Source organism: Hermetia illucens, chromosome 6, assembly GCF_905115235.1.
Source record: "Hermetia illucens chromosome 6, iHerIll2.2.curated.20191125, whole genome shotgun sequence".
In the NCBI taxonomy this organism is placed as follows: Eukaryota; Metazoa; Arthropoda; class Insecta; order Diptera; family Stratiomyidae; genus Hermetia; species Hermetia illucens.
Window position 1 is genome coordinate 52,241,926 of NC_051854.1, and position 18,290 is coordinate 52,260,215.

The 18,290-nt window shown below is 43.1% G+C and overlaps 1 protein-coding gene across 3 annotated transcripts in view; it reads right to left on the bottom strand.

Moving 5' to 3' along the window:
- Window positions 1-18,290, bottom strand: part of LOC119659894 (tachykinins) — a 155,281-nt gene that overhangs the window by 15,074 nt on the left and 121,917 nt on the right. For 2 of the 3 annotated variants that reach the window (XM_038068219.1, XM_038068217.1), the window contains exon 5: window positions 6,713-6,736. The exons of the other annotated variant lie outside the window; for it this stretch is intronic. In XM_038068219.1, coding sequence (XP_037924147.1) covers window positions 6,713-6,736 — 24 coding nt within the window. The remainder of the gene's footprint in view (window positions 1-6,712; window positions 6,737-18,290) is intronic. 3 annotated transcript variants of the gene reach the window in all.

The window sequence follows — 18,290 nt, forward strand, 5'->3', positions numbered from 1 at the left end:
TATTTCGGATTTTCGGGGCAAGACGCGGCACCCAGCCCGTGCAACTTTGTTGGCTTTATTGTGGAATTGGTTGTTCCTTATAAGCTTTAGTCTTTTGACAGTTAGTCCTTTTTGAAAGTAAGCTGTTCGCTAACTCTTGTGACATATTTTGCGCTTCATTCTTCTCATGGGAGTGTAACTGCTGATTATGCTTAATAACATGCTCTTTGATGACCTTACCGATGATCTGTATTCACAGATCCCGATATATATGGTTGCCATTTAGACCTTGGTAAGGTATAGCGCGTCAAGCACACCTTTCTGCTTTAGCTCCTTCAGGATAAACCGAGATGTGTTCGCCCCTACTTTACTGTTCTACTGTTACTGATCCACCGCCACTTCTGTCTTGCCATCATACCGCCCACCGATAACAGGCATGGGCACGGATCAAGTTCTTCGTTTGAAAGAGTGCAGGTATCAGCTGAGCGTGCTCCAATGATACGGCGTAGACAGATTTTCATGAAGGCTTGTGGCCTTTGAGTGGCGTTCCTGGTCACTTTTCATATTCTACTCCCATAAAACAGAACACGAAACCGTCTCAACTTGATCTCGGTCTTGAGATAATCACATTTTCAAATTTCGAAATGTTTGAGGAAAGTTGTCATGATCCATTGAACTCCTCCACATTTTCCAGGCAAGGCAGCCTGAGGAGCGTCGCCGACAACAAGAAAAAATAATATCGGTGACAAGATGCAACCCTGGTGGACTCTGTTTTGGATCTAAAATTTTTCTCACATTTTACTTGCAGCACGTAACATTTTGATAATTGCTATTGGTTTGTTTGGAATGGGCCTTCTGCGTAGAGAACACACCATATACTCTCTGCTTGTGCTGCCGCTCACTGTTCCAAAATGATTGGTAGGGTATTGATATGATGCAGGAGGATCCGGAGCGGAAACCAGCCCGCTATCTGTCGATTAGGCTATCGAGATGTTCGGTGGGGTGTTACAGGATCATTTAAACCATTATCTTTGCGACGGCAGGGAGCACGCAGATCACCCTCCATTTGTCACATTGAAAACGGGCACCCTTCTATGGAATATTAACGATCATCCCCTTCTTCCATTCTCTGGAAAAGGCCTCGGATTCCCAAGATTTCCATAGGAGAGAAAGTAACAGATCTGCAGTAACTGCAGGTGTAATGATAAATAACTCTGCGGGGAGACTGTCAAGCCCAGCAACTTTGCTCCGTTTGGGTGCATTGATGGTCAAAACGATTTCTATTTTGCTTAGAAAAACAGTATTTGCATGGACTGGATGTGATACGGGTAGAACCGTGGTGAAGTATTCCTTCTACCTTTTCAGCTGTTTGCCATTGTAGATGAGCAGTCGATCATTAACGTTCTTTACATAAACATCGAAAGATTTGCTACCGAATGTATTATGCGGTATATACTTTTGAAATCATTGCGTTCTGCGGCATCCCCATTCCCTTCGGCAGATGGCCGGTAACCTGCGTGATATTCGAGGTCAAAAATTGATAGACCAGTAGTTTACTCCAAACTACAATTTTATCAGTACAAAGCTAAGTAGCGAGATGTTGTGTAATGTTGGGGCCAGCCCATCGGTTTGTTTTAATAGAGAGTCTGTGCCGAAGCATCTTGTGACATAAGCTGGCTTTGCATCTTTACTTAAGTGCTAGATTATTGTTATTCTCATGAGTTAAATCAGTTTCGCAAGGACGTCAAATTCAGATACTAATTTGTATAAATACTGAGTGATCGATAAACTCGTATGCCGGGTTAAAATCAACAAAAATGCGGTTGAAATCAACCTTATATTCACAGTATTTCCCGTGCATTGGCTTTCCCCTTCGAGCCTACTATCGTTTATTTTTCACAGCACTTTGTAAGATACAACAGAGATGTAATGGCACTTTTGCACCAATCTTTTGGCATAGTTTTGTTAGACGAAACAGCATTTAGGAGCTCATGCAGATTAATATCATTCCCATATTCCTTACTTTAGCAGTTCCCCGGGTAATCCATCTACATTCGGCGCTTAGTTATTTCATAGCATTTTAAATGTATCTCTGATATCTTCGAGTGTAAGTGGTGGATGCTTGTACGCCCTCTGAGCCTTTGATGTGTGGGGGCTACATTAGGGCATTCGGTCCTACCTCAAAATATTGGAGTTGTCGATTTTCACTCTTGTCCATGTTTCCAATAAGACTCCCTGAGTCCCTCCTGAGTCCCTGCAAAATATAGTTTCGGACCAGAATACGGTTGTCATGCGCCCTAAAGTAATCATTCAATCGCAGATCTCGTCATTTAGATTAATGAATACATCGTGTAAACACAAAACCTTATTAAAATCGGTTTAGCGTCTGTCTGTCTATCTGTCCGTTACACGCGTTTTTCTCGGAGACGGTTGCAGCGATTGACAGCAAATTTGGTAGAAAGGTGGGAACTGTGAACGCTCACGCATAAAGTGAGTTACATTCTTTTACGTCGAATTTAAGGGGGGGGGGGGGGGGGGGGTCTCCATACACGCAAAAAGGGGGGAGGGCGGGAGGCGGTGGGGTTTGTGCATACTTTTCTGTTATGAAATTATCTCGAATACGACCTGTAACCTGGATGAAGCCGTGTCGTAAAGTTGGACTAAGGTCAAGCCAATAGGGCTGATCATAACAGGTAGCCTAAAATTGGCCTGAATGCCAAAGACGCGAAATAACCAAAATGCCGTCCGAAACGGCGGTAGTGTGCTACGTTAGACAATGATGTGCCACCTTTAGACAATGATTTAAAAACCTCACTACTTGAGTTTACAAAGGAAGAGAAGAAAATTCGATTGAGACGAGCCAACTTCGCTATCTGAAGCTACCAAGGCTCAATAAAATAATAATAAAATAATTGTTAGTTCCAAAGGAGTAATTCTACTGACTTTTTCATTTTTTGCCCAGTCAAATATTATCTGCTTGACTCTTGAGTTCTTCTTTTCACTATATTTACTCATCCTTGCTTTGAATGTTGTTAATCGGTTTGTATGGACTCACAGCGAACGCTAGGAAGGCTAGACTAGTTATGTTCACTAGGAACGTCAGATGGACCAGCTAAATATTGCGCACCTTAGCAGGGGCGGAAATCCAGCTGGCACAAACAGTAAAATATTTAGGAGTACATTTCGTCTTCAAGTTAACGTGGAAGCACCATATCTAGGAAAAATATGAGAAATCCTGCGGATTGCTCTGGTGCTATAAGAATGCGATAGATAAGACCTGGGGACTTTTACCAAAACGGATACACTGGATGTATACATCCATAATAAAACCCATTTTGATGTATGCATTCATCGTCTGGTGGCCAAGACTGAACTTTGCTAACAGCAGGAAGCCGCTAATGCAGATTCAGAGACTTGGTTGCCTAAGTATTACTCCAGTAATGAGTACTACGCCGACTGCGGCACTTGAAGCTATCCTAAATTTACCTCCCATTCACTTGGAGGTGAAACGGAAAGCAGCCAATGACACATATAGACACCATTGGAACTTGGAAAGGCGACCAATCATACGGTCATGCGTCTATCTGGAAATTCCTTGACAAACACCCGGTAGCTCTGATGCCGGCCGATCATATGATTTCCAGATTCGTCTTTGACCCCCGCCTGACCCCTCGGAAAAATGACAACCACATTTCGAGCGGAGATATATGCCATTTCATTGGCAGCAGAAAAATGTCTTCGACAAAAATGGAGGGGTCGCACCATTCGAATCTGTTTCGACAGTCAAGCGTCATTATCAGCACTAAACATTAACGACATATCAAGCCAGTTGGTGTGGAGTTGTAATCAGGTGCTGCTGAATTTTGGCCGACTGAACGAAACATTCCTGATGTGGGTGCCGGGGCACTCAAACATCGCTGATAATGAGGAGGCTGATAGACTGGCTCACCGAGGAGTGGATCCACAATGGTGCGGCCAGCACCAGCTTTTGGAGTCCAGCCATCCACTGTCAAGTCTACTCTGATGGGTGAAATTGCAAGGATTTACGCAGCCGAGTGGAGAAATTTGAACTCTAGCCGGCAGGCGAAGATCCCTGTGAAAGAACCTGGGGTCGTCAGAACGGCATTTTTGTTGTCCCTTAAAATGTGGACAAGGACATTAGTAGGGCTTTTAACGGAACACTGCTCCTTAAACTACCACATGAAAAAGATTAGGGTGGTGGTTTCGGCTATGTGAAGCGAATGTGAGGAGGTAGAGGAGACCGCCCTACACTTTTTATTCAGCTGCCCAGCCTCTTCAGATCTCAGACAAAGACAACTTGGTAAGGTTTTCTTCAATAAAGAATCTGTTCACTCTCTGCTTCTGGAGAATGTTCTGGCGATTTTCGGGGATAGTACAATGGCCCTAACAATGGCCTGAGTCCTCGGAGCTGCGGTTCCCCCAGTAAGCTAAACTAAACTAAAAGCCATTCTGAACAGCGAGCGGATATATTTTTTGCTTAGTTCTTCATCAAGAGTAGGCAGGCCCTTACGAAAATGGAGGAGGATAGTTGATTCCCTCCGGGCCTCAAAGGTCCGAAAAAAAAAATTTTAAAAGCGATTGTCATCGAATGCGGTAGGACTTCAAATTCATGTTATGCGAAAGAACTGAACTAATCTCCTGCTAAAAATTATTTAGGCTATTTTCCTTTAGCAGAGAGGAAATCGTGGCTGTCATCGAAGTTTTGGGAGATGGGCACTACTTACAAGAATGAGAGAAGAGCTACTGGAAATTTGCAGTATCTTATGCAGAAGAATATGAGTCTGGAAGGTAAACTTAATAAGGTTTCCTAGCTTGTGATAAAAACGGATACGTTTGCTGAATTGTCCGAAGTATGCCTTGCTGCAAACATCTTCCCGGTATTATAGGAGAGCCAGTAACTTCTTTTGATACCCAAACTTCATGGGCCTCCAGGCAAGCAGATTCTTATTGACTATCAATCGGTCAATGATGACTGCATATCGATCAATAATGCCAGTTCTGGGTTGCTGACAGTCTAGAAATCTTTGAAATTCGCAATTTGATTTCCGTAAATCGATCTAACTTTCGAAATCATAACATCGGCTACTGGCTTGGTTGAAACTATGTGGATTTGAGGAATACATGAAATTCCGGCAACTAGAATCAAATTGTATGCTCCATAAGGACGGTTGATATTATCGTCTTTCAACAGACAGCCAGAATAACCATAGTTCGGCAGGACGGTGATGATGAACTCAAAGAGGACCTCCACAGGTATCTCACTATCATGTACAATGACGCCAAATGTAACATTGATTGTGCTGACAGAACCTCTTAAGGATTTCGAATTGTGCTCAAATGAAGATAAAAATTCGCAGGGCAAAGGGCAAAAAGCGTAAGTATGATAATACCTATCATCACAAAGCCTCATGGAAGAACTTAGATTTTCGTTAGCATTGACAATAACAGCCAAGGACGTTTTTTGAGGATTTCGTTTTGCAGATGAAGTCCTTTGATTTGGTAGGTCAGTTGCGACGCGAGTTTCTCTCGAAGTTCGTAATTTTCACGTCCTAGTGTAACCCCGGATAACCACTAGACAATCGTCGTCTTGTGAACAAACAAAAGCGGCGTCCTAGCGCACCCTCAAATACAGAGAGCGAAGAAATTGGCCAACCTGAGCACCAACTGCATTCACCCATATGGCGGTTCGTTGGTTCAACGTCATCGTCCTCGACCTTGTTGCCCCGGATTCGAATCCGATGTCCTATACTCCGCAAAGAAGTGAACGGGAGAACAATGGAAGTAAAGAGCTGAATAAATACCCTGTTTGGCAGACCAGTTGTACTGGAAAATTCACCCTTGCAGGAGGTCGGTGCTAGGGATTCTGGGGAGTATCTTTGATTACAGTTGATCGACCCTTTTAGTAGAAACTCGAGAGTTACAAAATCACCACAGTAGAAACAATATAATAGATAAAAGAAAAAGTTTTACGCTAGAGGTATGCAGGGTTTTGACGAAATAAGGGGATGCATTATTACTAATTTTCTTTTGAGCAAATGTCAGGGTGGTGTATATTTTGATATGTAGATTCTATACTAGGACATCATCGCCATTTTTATAAAACTTTTATATTGGTTACTTTTCTGTTTTCACTCAAATTATCTATTTCAAGTATTAATTAAGAGCTTGGTATCCTATATAGCTATATTTGAAGTGAAACTTAACCCAACATCATGGCACTAACTGCAGGCAGACAGACGGACGATAAATTGATATTGATAAAGTTTCGTTTTACCTTGAAAATTTAAAAAAATATAAAAAGAACCAAAAAGATTTTAGAGGCAAATAAGTCATAAGTACACAGTAGTGTATTAGTAATTTAGTAGTTAGTGGATTTTAATTTATGTTTTGGTTATTCCCGTAGGGATTTTAATAAATATTAGATTTTAGACCACTTCCCATTTACTACGAATAAAATAATTAATTTTAATTTTTCTCGAAGGCTAATAAATTAGTACAAGGAATGATGACGATAATGATGCGATGATGAAATATGATCATGGCGCCCAAATAAAATGCATTTAAAATTGAAAGAAAAACAAAATATTACGCAAATCGGAGTTAATTTCAATTTAAAAAATTAAGTTGTCATTTGTAATAAAAAATGTTAGTTTGGAAACTCAACTTCAACATATAAACTCTTAAATAAAGAAAATAAATAAGTATACCTTACCTTTTAGAAATTTTTTAACTTTTTCTAATTGGAATGTAATTAAAAAAAATTAATATTCATGCATTAAACATACTTAAGATTTTATAAAATAATTTAAACATATAAAAGGAGTCCTGGTGAGAAAATAAACATAATATATTATATAACAAGTTGGGAAAACGGAAGTTAGATGCTTCAGGTATAAAAGGTTTTGTGTTTTCCTATGTGAAACCACGAGGGCACGAGAATTCCGAGTATACATAGTTAAAAATTCAATTGCCCTTTACTTTTTAAAAGGCCATTTACACAAATAATTTGATATGGAAAGCACTGTATTGATAACAGTCAACGCTTCACACTAGAACTACAATATTATTAGCTAACGTGAAGAAGTTAATCTACAACAGATAAAAACAAGTCGGGAAAACGAAAGCTTGACGTTTCAGGTATAAAAGGTTTTGTGTTTCCCTATGAGAGGAGCATAAGGCAGCATTGACTCGAGATATTTAAATCGCTCAGTTCTGGGCAGGCTACTGCAATTTTCGCGATGCCAGGTTCCGCGATTTAAATATCTCGAGCCAATGCTATCAGCCAATGGAGGATTGTGTAACGAAATTGCGTCAGGCATTAACGCAGCCTGGATGAAGTGGCATTCCACAACTGGTGTTTTTTGTGATCGACGTATCAGCGCACAGCCCAAATCTAAAATATACTGCAATGGCGTCCGTCTGCCGCTCTCTATAGTTCTGAGTGTTGGCCGACTAAAAAAGACAATAAACAGCGTCTTGCGGTAATGGGGACGAAGATGTTGTATTGCACTGGTGGTGTGACACGTTTTGATCGATCGATATGGGTTTGCACCGATCGTGGAAAAACTGCGAGAGAGGTGTTTTCGATGGTGTGGTAACGTAATTCACGCTACCGAGAATTCACTTACCAATATTTGTCTGAACATCGAAGCCAATGGTAAGCAACCAAAAAGCCGGCTGAAACAACGGTGGCTTGATACGCTGGGTGGGATTTAAATGCCTGTGTCATATAGCTAAAAATTTCATTGCCTTCTATTTTTTAGAAAGCGATTTAAATAAATCATTTTGTGGAAACCCCCGTATTGATATAGTCAACCTTATGCGCTTCACACTCTGAGTTTAATATTATTAGCAAATGCCAAGAATGTAACCTACATCAAATACAAACCAATTCGGGAAACTGGAAGCTACACGCTTCAGGTACGAAAGGTTTTGTGTATTTCTTAGCGCGTAGCACGTAATATATGCATATATTATTGAGAGTATCCACTTTCGGATGATATTGACATTCATAGTTTTGAATTTTCAAAGAAGCAAAAACTTTGACGTATTATAACTTTTGGTATTAATAGTGCGATTTCTACCAAACTTGGTAAGATCATGCTCTATATTTTACCCTATATCACTGCAAGGGGGGTTTTGCAGCCAATTATTAAAAATTATAATAATATACTATTATTAACAGATATCGGTATGGAAGGTATTTCGGAGCCTAGGCACCATATAGTGGCAGCCTCATGATTTTTTTCCAGATTTTTCGGTTGAGTAGTTTCTGAGAATGGCTTTCAACCCCCCGCACTCCTCACTTTTCCAACGAAAGTAAAAACTTCGGCTTCGAAAAGTACTAACCGAGACGTTTAATTTGATAGGCCACATGACTATATTTGATGAAAACAAAATTTAAACCCGCCTTTTGCACGTATGGGGACCCCCCCCCCTTTCGCCCCCCCTTAAATTCAACGTCAAAGGATGTAACTCACTGTATGCGCGAGCATTCACAGTTGCTACCTTTCTAATAACTTTGGTGTCAATCGCTATCATCGTCTCCGAGAAAAAAATGCGTGTGACGGACAGACAGAGAGACAGACAGAACTCTGAGGAGCGGCCAGATCTCCATACCTATTTGCTCTTCTCTGGTGCGTGGACCAAAATGGCTATGGGAAGGATACGTAGAACATAAAACCATCATAGAGGAAGAGAGAAGGAGGAAACTTACGGTGCAGGGGCTCGGAACCCCAGTACCGGCGGCTTTTGGGAGTGATCGATATCACTCGACGCAGTACCTCGGTGGTGGGCAACTTAGCCACCTTGGCATATAATGTTACAGGTGATTTGGATCTGGAGAAGGAGGTGTTCAAACGAAGTACGACCTTACCGAGGACACCAGTAGCAAGACCAAACAAAGATCAACTGAAGGCAGATCGTTGGACGACAAAAACCGTGATAACACCCACCGCATATGTTCAAGAAGCGCGACAGCAGGAGGTGCTCCAGGAACAAGTAAGGGATCCATTCAAAATAAGTTCATCAACTTTGAGATCTCCACCAACGCTAAAGACGATGAAGGATAAAGTACAGGCAAGGTCAATAAACGCCAAAAGTGAAGGACCGTGTAAAAGGAGGAACCCTGTCGGGAATTATAGGGAGCAGAGTCATCAAGGACAAGCACGACGTGCACCAAGCCATAAAGAATATGGTTAGGGCTATTAGAGTTCTCTATAATAGATCGCAGATGGAGGAAAAGAATACTAAGTATACACTGAACCCCGCTGCGCCAACTACTAAATAATCAGCAGGCGCCTAAGAGAAAAAAAGGGGGACAGGAAACTCTGAAAACCACCACTAATAGCTTTGAAGGAGAAAAGCGAACAACGAATGTAGAAAAGTCGACCAGCGTTGTGAAGCCCTAGACGCACGGAAACGATGGATGGACTAAGGTTACCCGCAAAAAAACGAAAGGAAAAGCAAAAGTGCGAACCCGTCCAGATGCGATTGTTATCTCCAGTAAGGGCAATCTGTCCTACGCGTAGATACTCAGAAAGGTCAAAGCAGATCCCGACCTAAAAGATATGAGCGGAAATGTGAACCGAATCCGAAGAACCCAAAAAGGGGATCTCATGTTCGAGCTGAAAAGATCCAGTGTAAGCAAAACTGATGATTTTCGTACTCAGGTGAAAAACTCACTTGGGGAGAATGCCGCAGTGCGTGCCCAAAAAGATGAGGCCTGTATAATCTATATGCAATGTAAGGATCTCGATGAAGTGTTGGATCGGCCGCTTAAAGCATGTTAGAATTCAAGACCATAGCGCTTCACTATATAGCTGCAATACACTGTAGGAGACAATGTGGTCAGCGTTGCGCTCGCCGTGATTACTACCCCGATTTGACTCAGGTACTCATTTGGAGCTGAGTTAAATGGTATCCGGCAACCAACCGCAGTGAATACTTCCATTGCCATTCTTAACAAGAAGAGAGTATGCCCTACGCAAAAGCCCCGGGAGCACAGCCTATCAATGAGGCAGGAACGACTTTCAATATTTTTCGTTTTCTATTGTCTCCGTAGAGGAGGATTCGTTTGTCATACTCTGTCGAAAATTAAGTTTAGGTATAGCCGTTTTGAAGTTTTCGTCAAGACTTCGCCCCATCTGCGTCCCTAGCCGAATTTCCGTTGCTTTAGATGTTCGGATCAATCTTACTTGGCAAGCTCTTATTAGCGTTGATGACATGATCCTCTCATCGAAGGTGCTTCTCTCGCAGCTGCTTGATAATGGGTGGAAATATAAAAATAGGAATGTAAAAATTTTATTTATAGGATATAGCAATGGGAAAAGTCTCGACTAGAACTTTTCGTTATAGATCCCAGCTTTGGCGGTTTTAAAGGAGAGTAGTGAGGAGACTGTTAAAAAGTGCTGCCTTCTTTCAAGGGCCAATTCTAAGAAACTATCCAACTGAAAAATCTAAACAAGTCGGAAAAATGGAACCTCGCGCTTGGAAAAGTTTTACCCCTATAACTTTGTTAATAATAGTTGGATTTTCTTCCCGACGACCGGATCAAATTTGAAACAAGAGCATTTGGGTTCCCAAGAAATCCTGAGGGAAGCTGAAATACATTTTGGAATACCGGCAAAGGTGGTGCGTAGGCGTCGTTTTTATGCTATGTCCCGTATAGAGTGGACCTGGCCGCCAATAATGAGATGCAATCGAAAATTCTCGAAAAAAATTACAATATGTACAAGTTTCGTTACTTTTTTCGCCAAAAAACAGACCGAAATGCAATACCCATGTCGCCTAACAATCTACGACTCCTTGAGCTTGCGCCACCACCTGACCGATACAGCCGCTGAAGTCTCGATTTTTCCAGCATCCCGGAGTCATCGACTAGCACCGCAAACCTTAAAACTTGCGGCAGCGAATTCCTCGCTGATCCCTACGTATGACTACCGTCAGATAGACATGAGTCTAGGATTTCAACGAACGAAGCTTCAATAAGGCGAATATCAGTACTTACTAGTGCATCTACACAACATCGACCTTACAATCTTCCTTAGGTCATTAGACCAGACGATTCTACACCGATACCTCATTCCACTTATTCAAGATTTTGTGCACTCTATCGTAGATTGCAGTATTTTATCGACTCTGGATTTAATGCACAACTTTCGGCCTCTCCGAGTTCACTAGGATGACTTTTTGACTGTGCAATGCCATGAAGCTTTCATTTTTGTTTCCTTTATTTGGATAATATTCTGGTCGCATCATCCTCTGAACATTTAGAGTATCTCGAGTACATTTCTCAACGCCTCCAACGGCCGGTCTATTATTGAGAAATGAAAAATTCTTCGAATAGGAAAGAATAGGAAGTTGAATTCCTCAACTGCCTGAAGACATCCGACAGGACTCAATGAAGTTCAAGTGATTTCGAGCTTCTGTCTGGGCCAGAGACTGCAGACTCCAGTTGGATTGCGTGATTCCAGAGGCTGTACAGTCATTTCAGACCGCCAAGAACCTCCAGTCGTGTTCGTCGCTGCCTCAGACATCCCCATAGGTGTTCCCCTTTACCAAAAGGTAAATCAAACTTTGCAACCGTTGTGCTTCTCTTATAAGCAGTTCAACCCCGTTCAACACGGGCTAGCCGGGTATCTAGCAATAAAACACTTACGATATTCCCTTGAAGGTTGATCTTTCACCGTGTTCACTGACCATAAACCTTTGCTTTGAAACTGAAGCCTGACAAAGCTTCCTCTGGCCAACTTCGATGCCTGAGCTTTATCAGTCAGTTCATTTTCGACATTCAACACTTGCCTGGAAAGGATAACGTAGTTGTTGACGCTTTATAATGTATTGCAGAGGTCAAGATCCTGGCCACCATCGATTTTCCGACAATTCCGGATGTGCAGAAGTGCGGCGCAATTCCCTAGACCCTTAGGAGCAGATACGTTTTTAGGGAGCTTCCATTCACGTCGTTAAAGATCTAGTGCATCCAGGCATCCGGACAATAATTGAGTAGTTTAATCACCGCAAAATATTTCTGATCATTCATTTTTGGGCCAAACAGCGCATCTTAACGCCAAGAGTGCGAAACATGTGAGGAAAGATGTAGGTGTGCTCCCTCGATTCATCAAGTGTTTTCACACTATCGACCTCAACATAATCGGACTCGGACAGTGCAAGTATTGCCTCAAAATCGCCAAAGGTTCACACGAATGAGGTATCTTCTCAGGCCACCACCATGAAAGATATTTCTGGATAATTTTGAGCCGAGATCGTCCGCCGAGAATAGATTCCACGCTTCGGTGGGCTAGCAATTAAAATCGACCAGGGAATACAGTTCTAGTCCTACCTCTTCTCAGAGTTACGCGAACTTCTCGGCTTCAAGACCCTGAAAGCCGCAATAATGGCCCAAGATGAGCCTTCTTTGTCACAAGTGCCGCAACTGAGGGAGCCATGCCTTTGGTTCCTCACTGAAATCGTTTTAGCTTCAGCTGGGGTGAAGTGCCGTGGCCCAGGGGGCAATTTGTGTATCGAAGGCGGCATATTTATAATTGCCGCCTTGTCATCAACTATGCCTGCGGAAGTACTGTGGCAAAGAAGACTTTCCAGGCGCTTGTGGGATCAGGCCCGAAAGATTTGGTATCATGCTTCCTACCTAGTTTGAAAAGTAATTACAAGAGAAATTTCTTCTTTTTATCTTTGGGATATCTTGAGTGAGAGCTTGTGGGGTGGGAGGGTGGACTATTAGAGTGGGAGTATCGCGAGTTATTTCTACAGTTGAAGAGTTGAAAAGTTCGAAAAGTTTAAAATTAAAATTGCCTTTCATTGAGTCAACTGGGTTGAAATACAAAACATTTCTACTAAATTTGCGAGTCCCTAACTATAACGAGCAATTTGAGTTTGGTTCCACAATGGGGGCTTTTTATTTCGCATCACTGGATATTATAGTAGCAAGGTCGCATTTATAGCGCACAAATATAATAATAATAATAACTCCGCCGAAGCCGGTCTCAAGCCCGGTTGTGAAAGGAGGAGGGATGGATAGCTTCAGTCTGAATGGCTGTACGCCACCGCAGCGTCTCAGGGGGTAGGTGAGAAAAGTGCAGGAACTTTGCAGTCTTGCAGATTACTCACTAAGGAAGCTATCCCAACGCGAGTGGTGGGGAAACTGGCGACCGAGAGTCCTTGGGGGGGGGGGGGGCATTGCAGGCAACAGGTTCAGTACTCGCCGAAGCACTCTTCTCCACCGTCCAGCTGACGTTTCCGCTGAAGTTCGGGACGAATTCCAAAGAGCGTGTGTAGAATTCTCGAATTTGGATCCTTTGCATAGACCAGGTATTCCCAGGCTCTATGCATCTCCAGCATCTCCGGGAATTCTATCTCAAATCAATGATGAGATTGCATCTCGACTGTGCGCTGATATGTCGCTGCAGCTACAATCACTTGTGTATTGTGGTGCAGTTACGGCTATCAGATTGCACGGTCAGAAGATTCGCTTTCGTGTTATTGGTTTGAGTGACCAGAGAGATCCACCATGGGAAATTCGTCTGGAACGTCGGCGGGACTCACTAAGGCAGGACATTGCTAGGCTAATTCAGATCAGCACTGGTAATGCCAGCCGGCGGGTGAGAAATAAAGTGCAGAGGGTTTACTGGAACTATGCCATCCCCAGTGAGACACGCTAAAACAGAAACTTTCTGTCATATGCAGTCGGTTACGACGGTATGGCGAAAATCATTCCAGACGTGTCCAGAATGTAACATACGCGAGGAACCAGCGGAGTTTTTAAGATCTCTCAACGAATCCCAACAGAGCGTCCAGACAGTACAGTTCTCGGCGACGGAAGCGAAAGAATATTGGAGTGGACTTTGGGGGTTACCCGCCCAGCATGCTGAGTATGCTGAGTGGATCACCGCCGAAGGCACCCGCCATGCCAATACGCCTGGCATGAATTTTGCGGATGTTACCGAAGAGGAAGTTCGACGAGCCATAAACACCTCAAAGAACTGGAAAGGCTAATGTCTGGATCGGGTGCAGAATTTCAGGTATAAAAAGTTTAACAGTGTACACAGTCGGTTGGCACGCAGTATAAATGAGGTGTCCGGATGGCTCAAGTGGTTAGAGCGCTGGGCTGTCGTAGCGGAAGGTCGCGGTTCAAATCTCGCTGGGGGCAGAGGAATTTGTTATCGTGATTGGATGTCGGACACCAGTCGACTCAGCTGTGAATGAGTACCTGAGTCAAATCAGGGTAATAATCTCGGGCGAGCGCAATGCTGACCACATTGCCTCCCACAGTATACTGTGGTGTACCGTTACGGTCTTGAATGAAGTGCTCTAACACACTTCAAGGCCTTGATCCAATATGGATTGTTGCGCCAACGATTATTATTATTATTATTATAAATGAGGTCATGAGTCGGTCGGAAGAATTTCCACCCTTCCTCACTGCGGGGATTACTTACCTTATCCCTAAGAAGGACACGGTGCAGAACCCCACAGACTCAAGACCGATCACTTGCTTACCAACCCTCTACAAATTCATGACGTCCATTATTAGTGGAAGGATCAATGCGCACCTCGAGACGAACAACATTCTGTCCGAGGAGCAGAAGGGCTGCCGAGTTGAGTCAAGAGATTGCAAAAAGCAACTCATTATCGACTCGGCAGTTGTAGGACAAGCAACTAGAGGCCAAAGAAACCTCTTCAGTTGCTATATCGATTATGCCAAGACTTTTGATAGCGTTCCGCATACCTGGCTAATCGATATCCTACATCTGTATCGCATTGATCCGAAACTAATGAAGTTTTTGGCGACAGTCATGGAAGGGTGGCATACCACCTTATCAGTCCGTACATCTGAGGGTGCTAATACCTCAGAGCCCATCCGTATACGGAGGGGCATTTTCCAGGGGGATTCGTTGAGTCCTCTTTGGTTTTGTATGGCACTGAACAACCTTTCATGGTTAGTGAATCATGCTAGAGGGCATGGTTTTGCAATAAAATATGGTCTACGTGCTAAGTGCGAACCAACACACTTGATGTACTTAGATGACATCAAGCTGTATGCTGGTACTGACAACCATCTTAGAAGCCTGTTGTGAATAATAGACATGTTCAGCCGTGATATTCGGATGGAGAGCGCATTGAATGTATTCGCTATCCCTTTACTGGCTTATGTATTCGGAATATTGTCGTGGACGAAGACCGATCTGGAAAACGTCCAGCGACGGATACGGACAACTATGTCCAAATTCCGAATGCATCATCCAAAATCTGCCGTGGAGCGGATGAACCTGCCTCGTGACATCGAAGGTAGGGACGTGGTTGACGTGGCGGCACAACATCATCGCCAAGTCGACTCGCTGCGCGTTTATTTTTACAGCAAAGAGCACGCGAGTCCCTTGCATGCGGCTGTCTGTAAGGCAGACTGTGGACTCACTCCACTTAACTTGAAGGATCGATCTTTCAATCCTCTGAGTGGGGTGAAGTCGGACCAGGAGCGGATCGATGAATGGAAGTCGAAGGCAATGCACGGTAATCACGTGAATTGTCTTTGGCAGCCATTTGTCGATTTGCATTTGTCGAACAGATGGCTGTGTACTGGGGAGCTCTTTGCTGAGACGGAGGGGTTCATGTGTGCCATTCAGGCCGGCGTGGTCGCCACCCGAGCTTATAAGAAGCTCATCATGAAAGAACGGGTGGAGAACAACCAGTGCAGAATGTGTGGTTCGGCGTTAGAGACGTTGGACCATCTCATTTCTGGTTGTACTGTTATGGCACCGGTGCAATACATCACCAGGCATAATGCTGTATGTAAGGTTATCCATCAAAACCTTGCATACAAGAATGGGCTGATCATGGGACGGTTTACCGATATGAGCCGCAAGCAGTACTTGATAGTTCTGCTTACAGCATGTATTGGGACCGGCAAGTTCTGACTGATCGCCATACCGCACACAACAAGCCTGACGTACTGTTAGTTGACAAGACGGGTCGCTCCGCGTATATTATTGATGTTGCTAACCCCCATAATAGCAACATTGAACGGAAATACGTGGAGAAGAAGGTGAACTATGAGTCATTGGCTCGGGAAATCAAAGAAATCTGGCGTCTCGAGCGGGTGGTTGTAGTTCCCATAATATTGTCAGCTACAGGTATTGTACCTAAATCCCTCACGGCTTCCCTTGATGTCCTGGGACTTTCGCTCAGTCTGGTTCAAACCATGCAGAAGTACACCACTCTGCATACGTACTCGATGTTGCGGGGAGTACTCGACGGATTCTCCCACTGACCTACCACCGGCCACCACCACCAGTGCCCCTTTAGTTTTTAAGTAGGTAGGATCGTCCGAGCCTAAATGCTTGGCACTTAGTGTTAGTATTAGGTAAAATCCGGCATCTGCCGAGATTGTGATAACTCGGAAATAATTATAATCGTTGGCACAACAATCCATATTGGATCAGGGCTTTGAAGTGGGTTAGAGCACTTCATTCAAGAGAGTAACGGTGCACTACAGTACACTGTAGGAGGCAATGTGGTCAGCATTGCACTCGCTCGAGATTATTACCCTGATTTGTCTCAGGTATTCATTCACACTTGTGTCGACTGGTATCCGACCGATCCAGTCACGATAACAAATTCCTCTCTCTGCTACCAGCGAGATTTGAATCATGACCTTCCGCTACGACAGCCCAGCGCTCTAACCACTTGAGCCATCCGGACACATGCACAAATGTGGTCTATATAATCGCAGAGAATAACCATGCCGTCTTATGCTCATTTGGGAAGCGTCCTAAGGCAATTGACTACCGTACATGATGGCTATAGGAGATACTGGTTCTGTGCTTACATTTTTTTTCTGTTTTGCTAAGTCTGAAGGTCACTCTGGTCTCCACCAGCACGCTTTGGTCACACGTCTGGCACGCTTTCCCGGCTCATTCCAGCTTCTGGAGTGTTTTCTGGTCCGCGAATATTGTGTCGTTTACTGTCGTCAATTCCTACTTTACGAGATAATAAGGAACAACCTCCACGTTGTCGCTCCTTCTTTTTTCCATGAATATCAGACAGTATGCCCCTTGATGTAGTGGCGTATTCGAGACAGCGATGGAAATACTTCCCAAAATGTTATGCCCATCAGGGATCTGTGTCAGATGATGATTTATTTCTCTATGTTTTTGCTCGACCCATTTTTCAGTACACGGAATGAGTATATGTCCAGCGATCCTTTTCGGAATCACCTTATTGTTGCTCTCATCTCTTGCATAGCTTCTTCCTTTGATTTTTCAGAAGAGTGCAGTCACTTTGCACGGATTCGCATTCCTTCTTTGGTAGAAGTAGTGATCTCACTCATTTCCGGTGGATTATTCCCGTGATGATACACACCCCTCTCCTGATACTATTCAATACGCACTGTACACACAGAGAAGGTTTAATGACGTTTTGAAGGTAGATAATTACCCAATCTACCATAACCTTTTAGTGTCTATTATTTGAATATTTCAGCTCTTTATTTTAATGTAATAGTACTTAAAACCAAAATCTTATTCTAAAAAGATAACAAAGCGACGGTAACTAAAATGAACGCAACATTGTATATGATTGAAGCGGTTCCTTTTCTGTTTTTCACTGATCGGCGGACGTGAACTGTCTTTTTAGACTGTTGATAAGATGTCATTCTTGACATTTGTCACCCCAGTCTCAAATCAGCCTGTCAGCTGTTTCTGCAGTCAGTGAATGCAGCGGGGGAGGCAAATTCATACTGGCGCCTAGGTTCGCGCCTCACATCGGAAAGATACAGATATTCACTGTACACGGTCTACGATGGCGTGGAGAGAATTGAGAGATGCTATAGAAGTAATACAAAATACTAGAATCTAAGGGTTGTTGAAGACTAAATAAAGCCAGCTTTCAAATCTTCGAGTATAGGAGCAGAGGTCCGCCGACTTTATTTTACTCCTCAAAGGATAAGGAAGTACAAGGGTAAATCCCACACAACAGAGGAGATACTCCCGGAAAATGCATCCAATCTGACATGAATATTTTTTTTTTTATTTTTTGTTGCTTTGATTTGTTAAGTGATATCAATGTCAATGGTGTTAATTCACTACAATAAATATTTCCCATGTCAATGGAGTGAACAAACATTGATTGCTTTCCAAAGTTAATGAAATTAATTAAAACTTTATTGATTTCGATATTCATTATTATAGTTTTTTATCTACTGCATGATAGCTAGCAGGGATAATGGTTCCCATATTCATATTCACCGTAAAAGTGTGCAACGGCTTATTTGCATATGA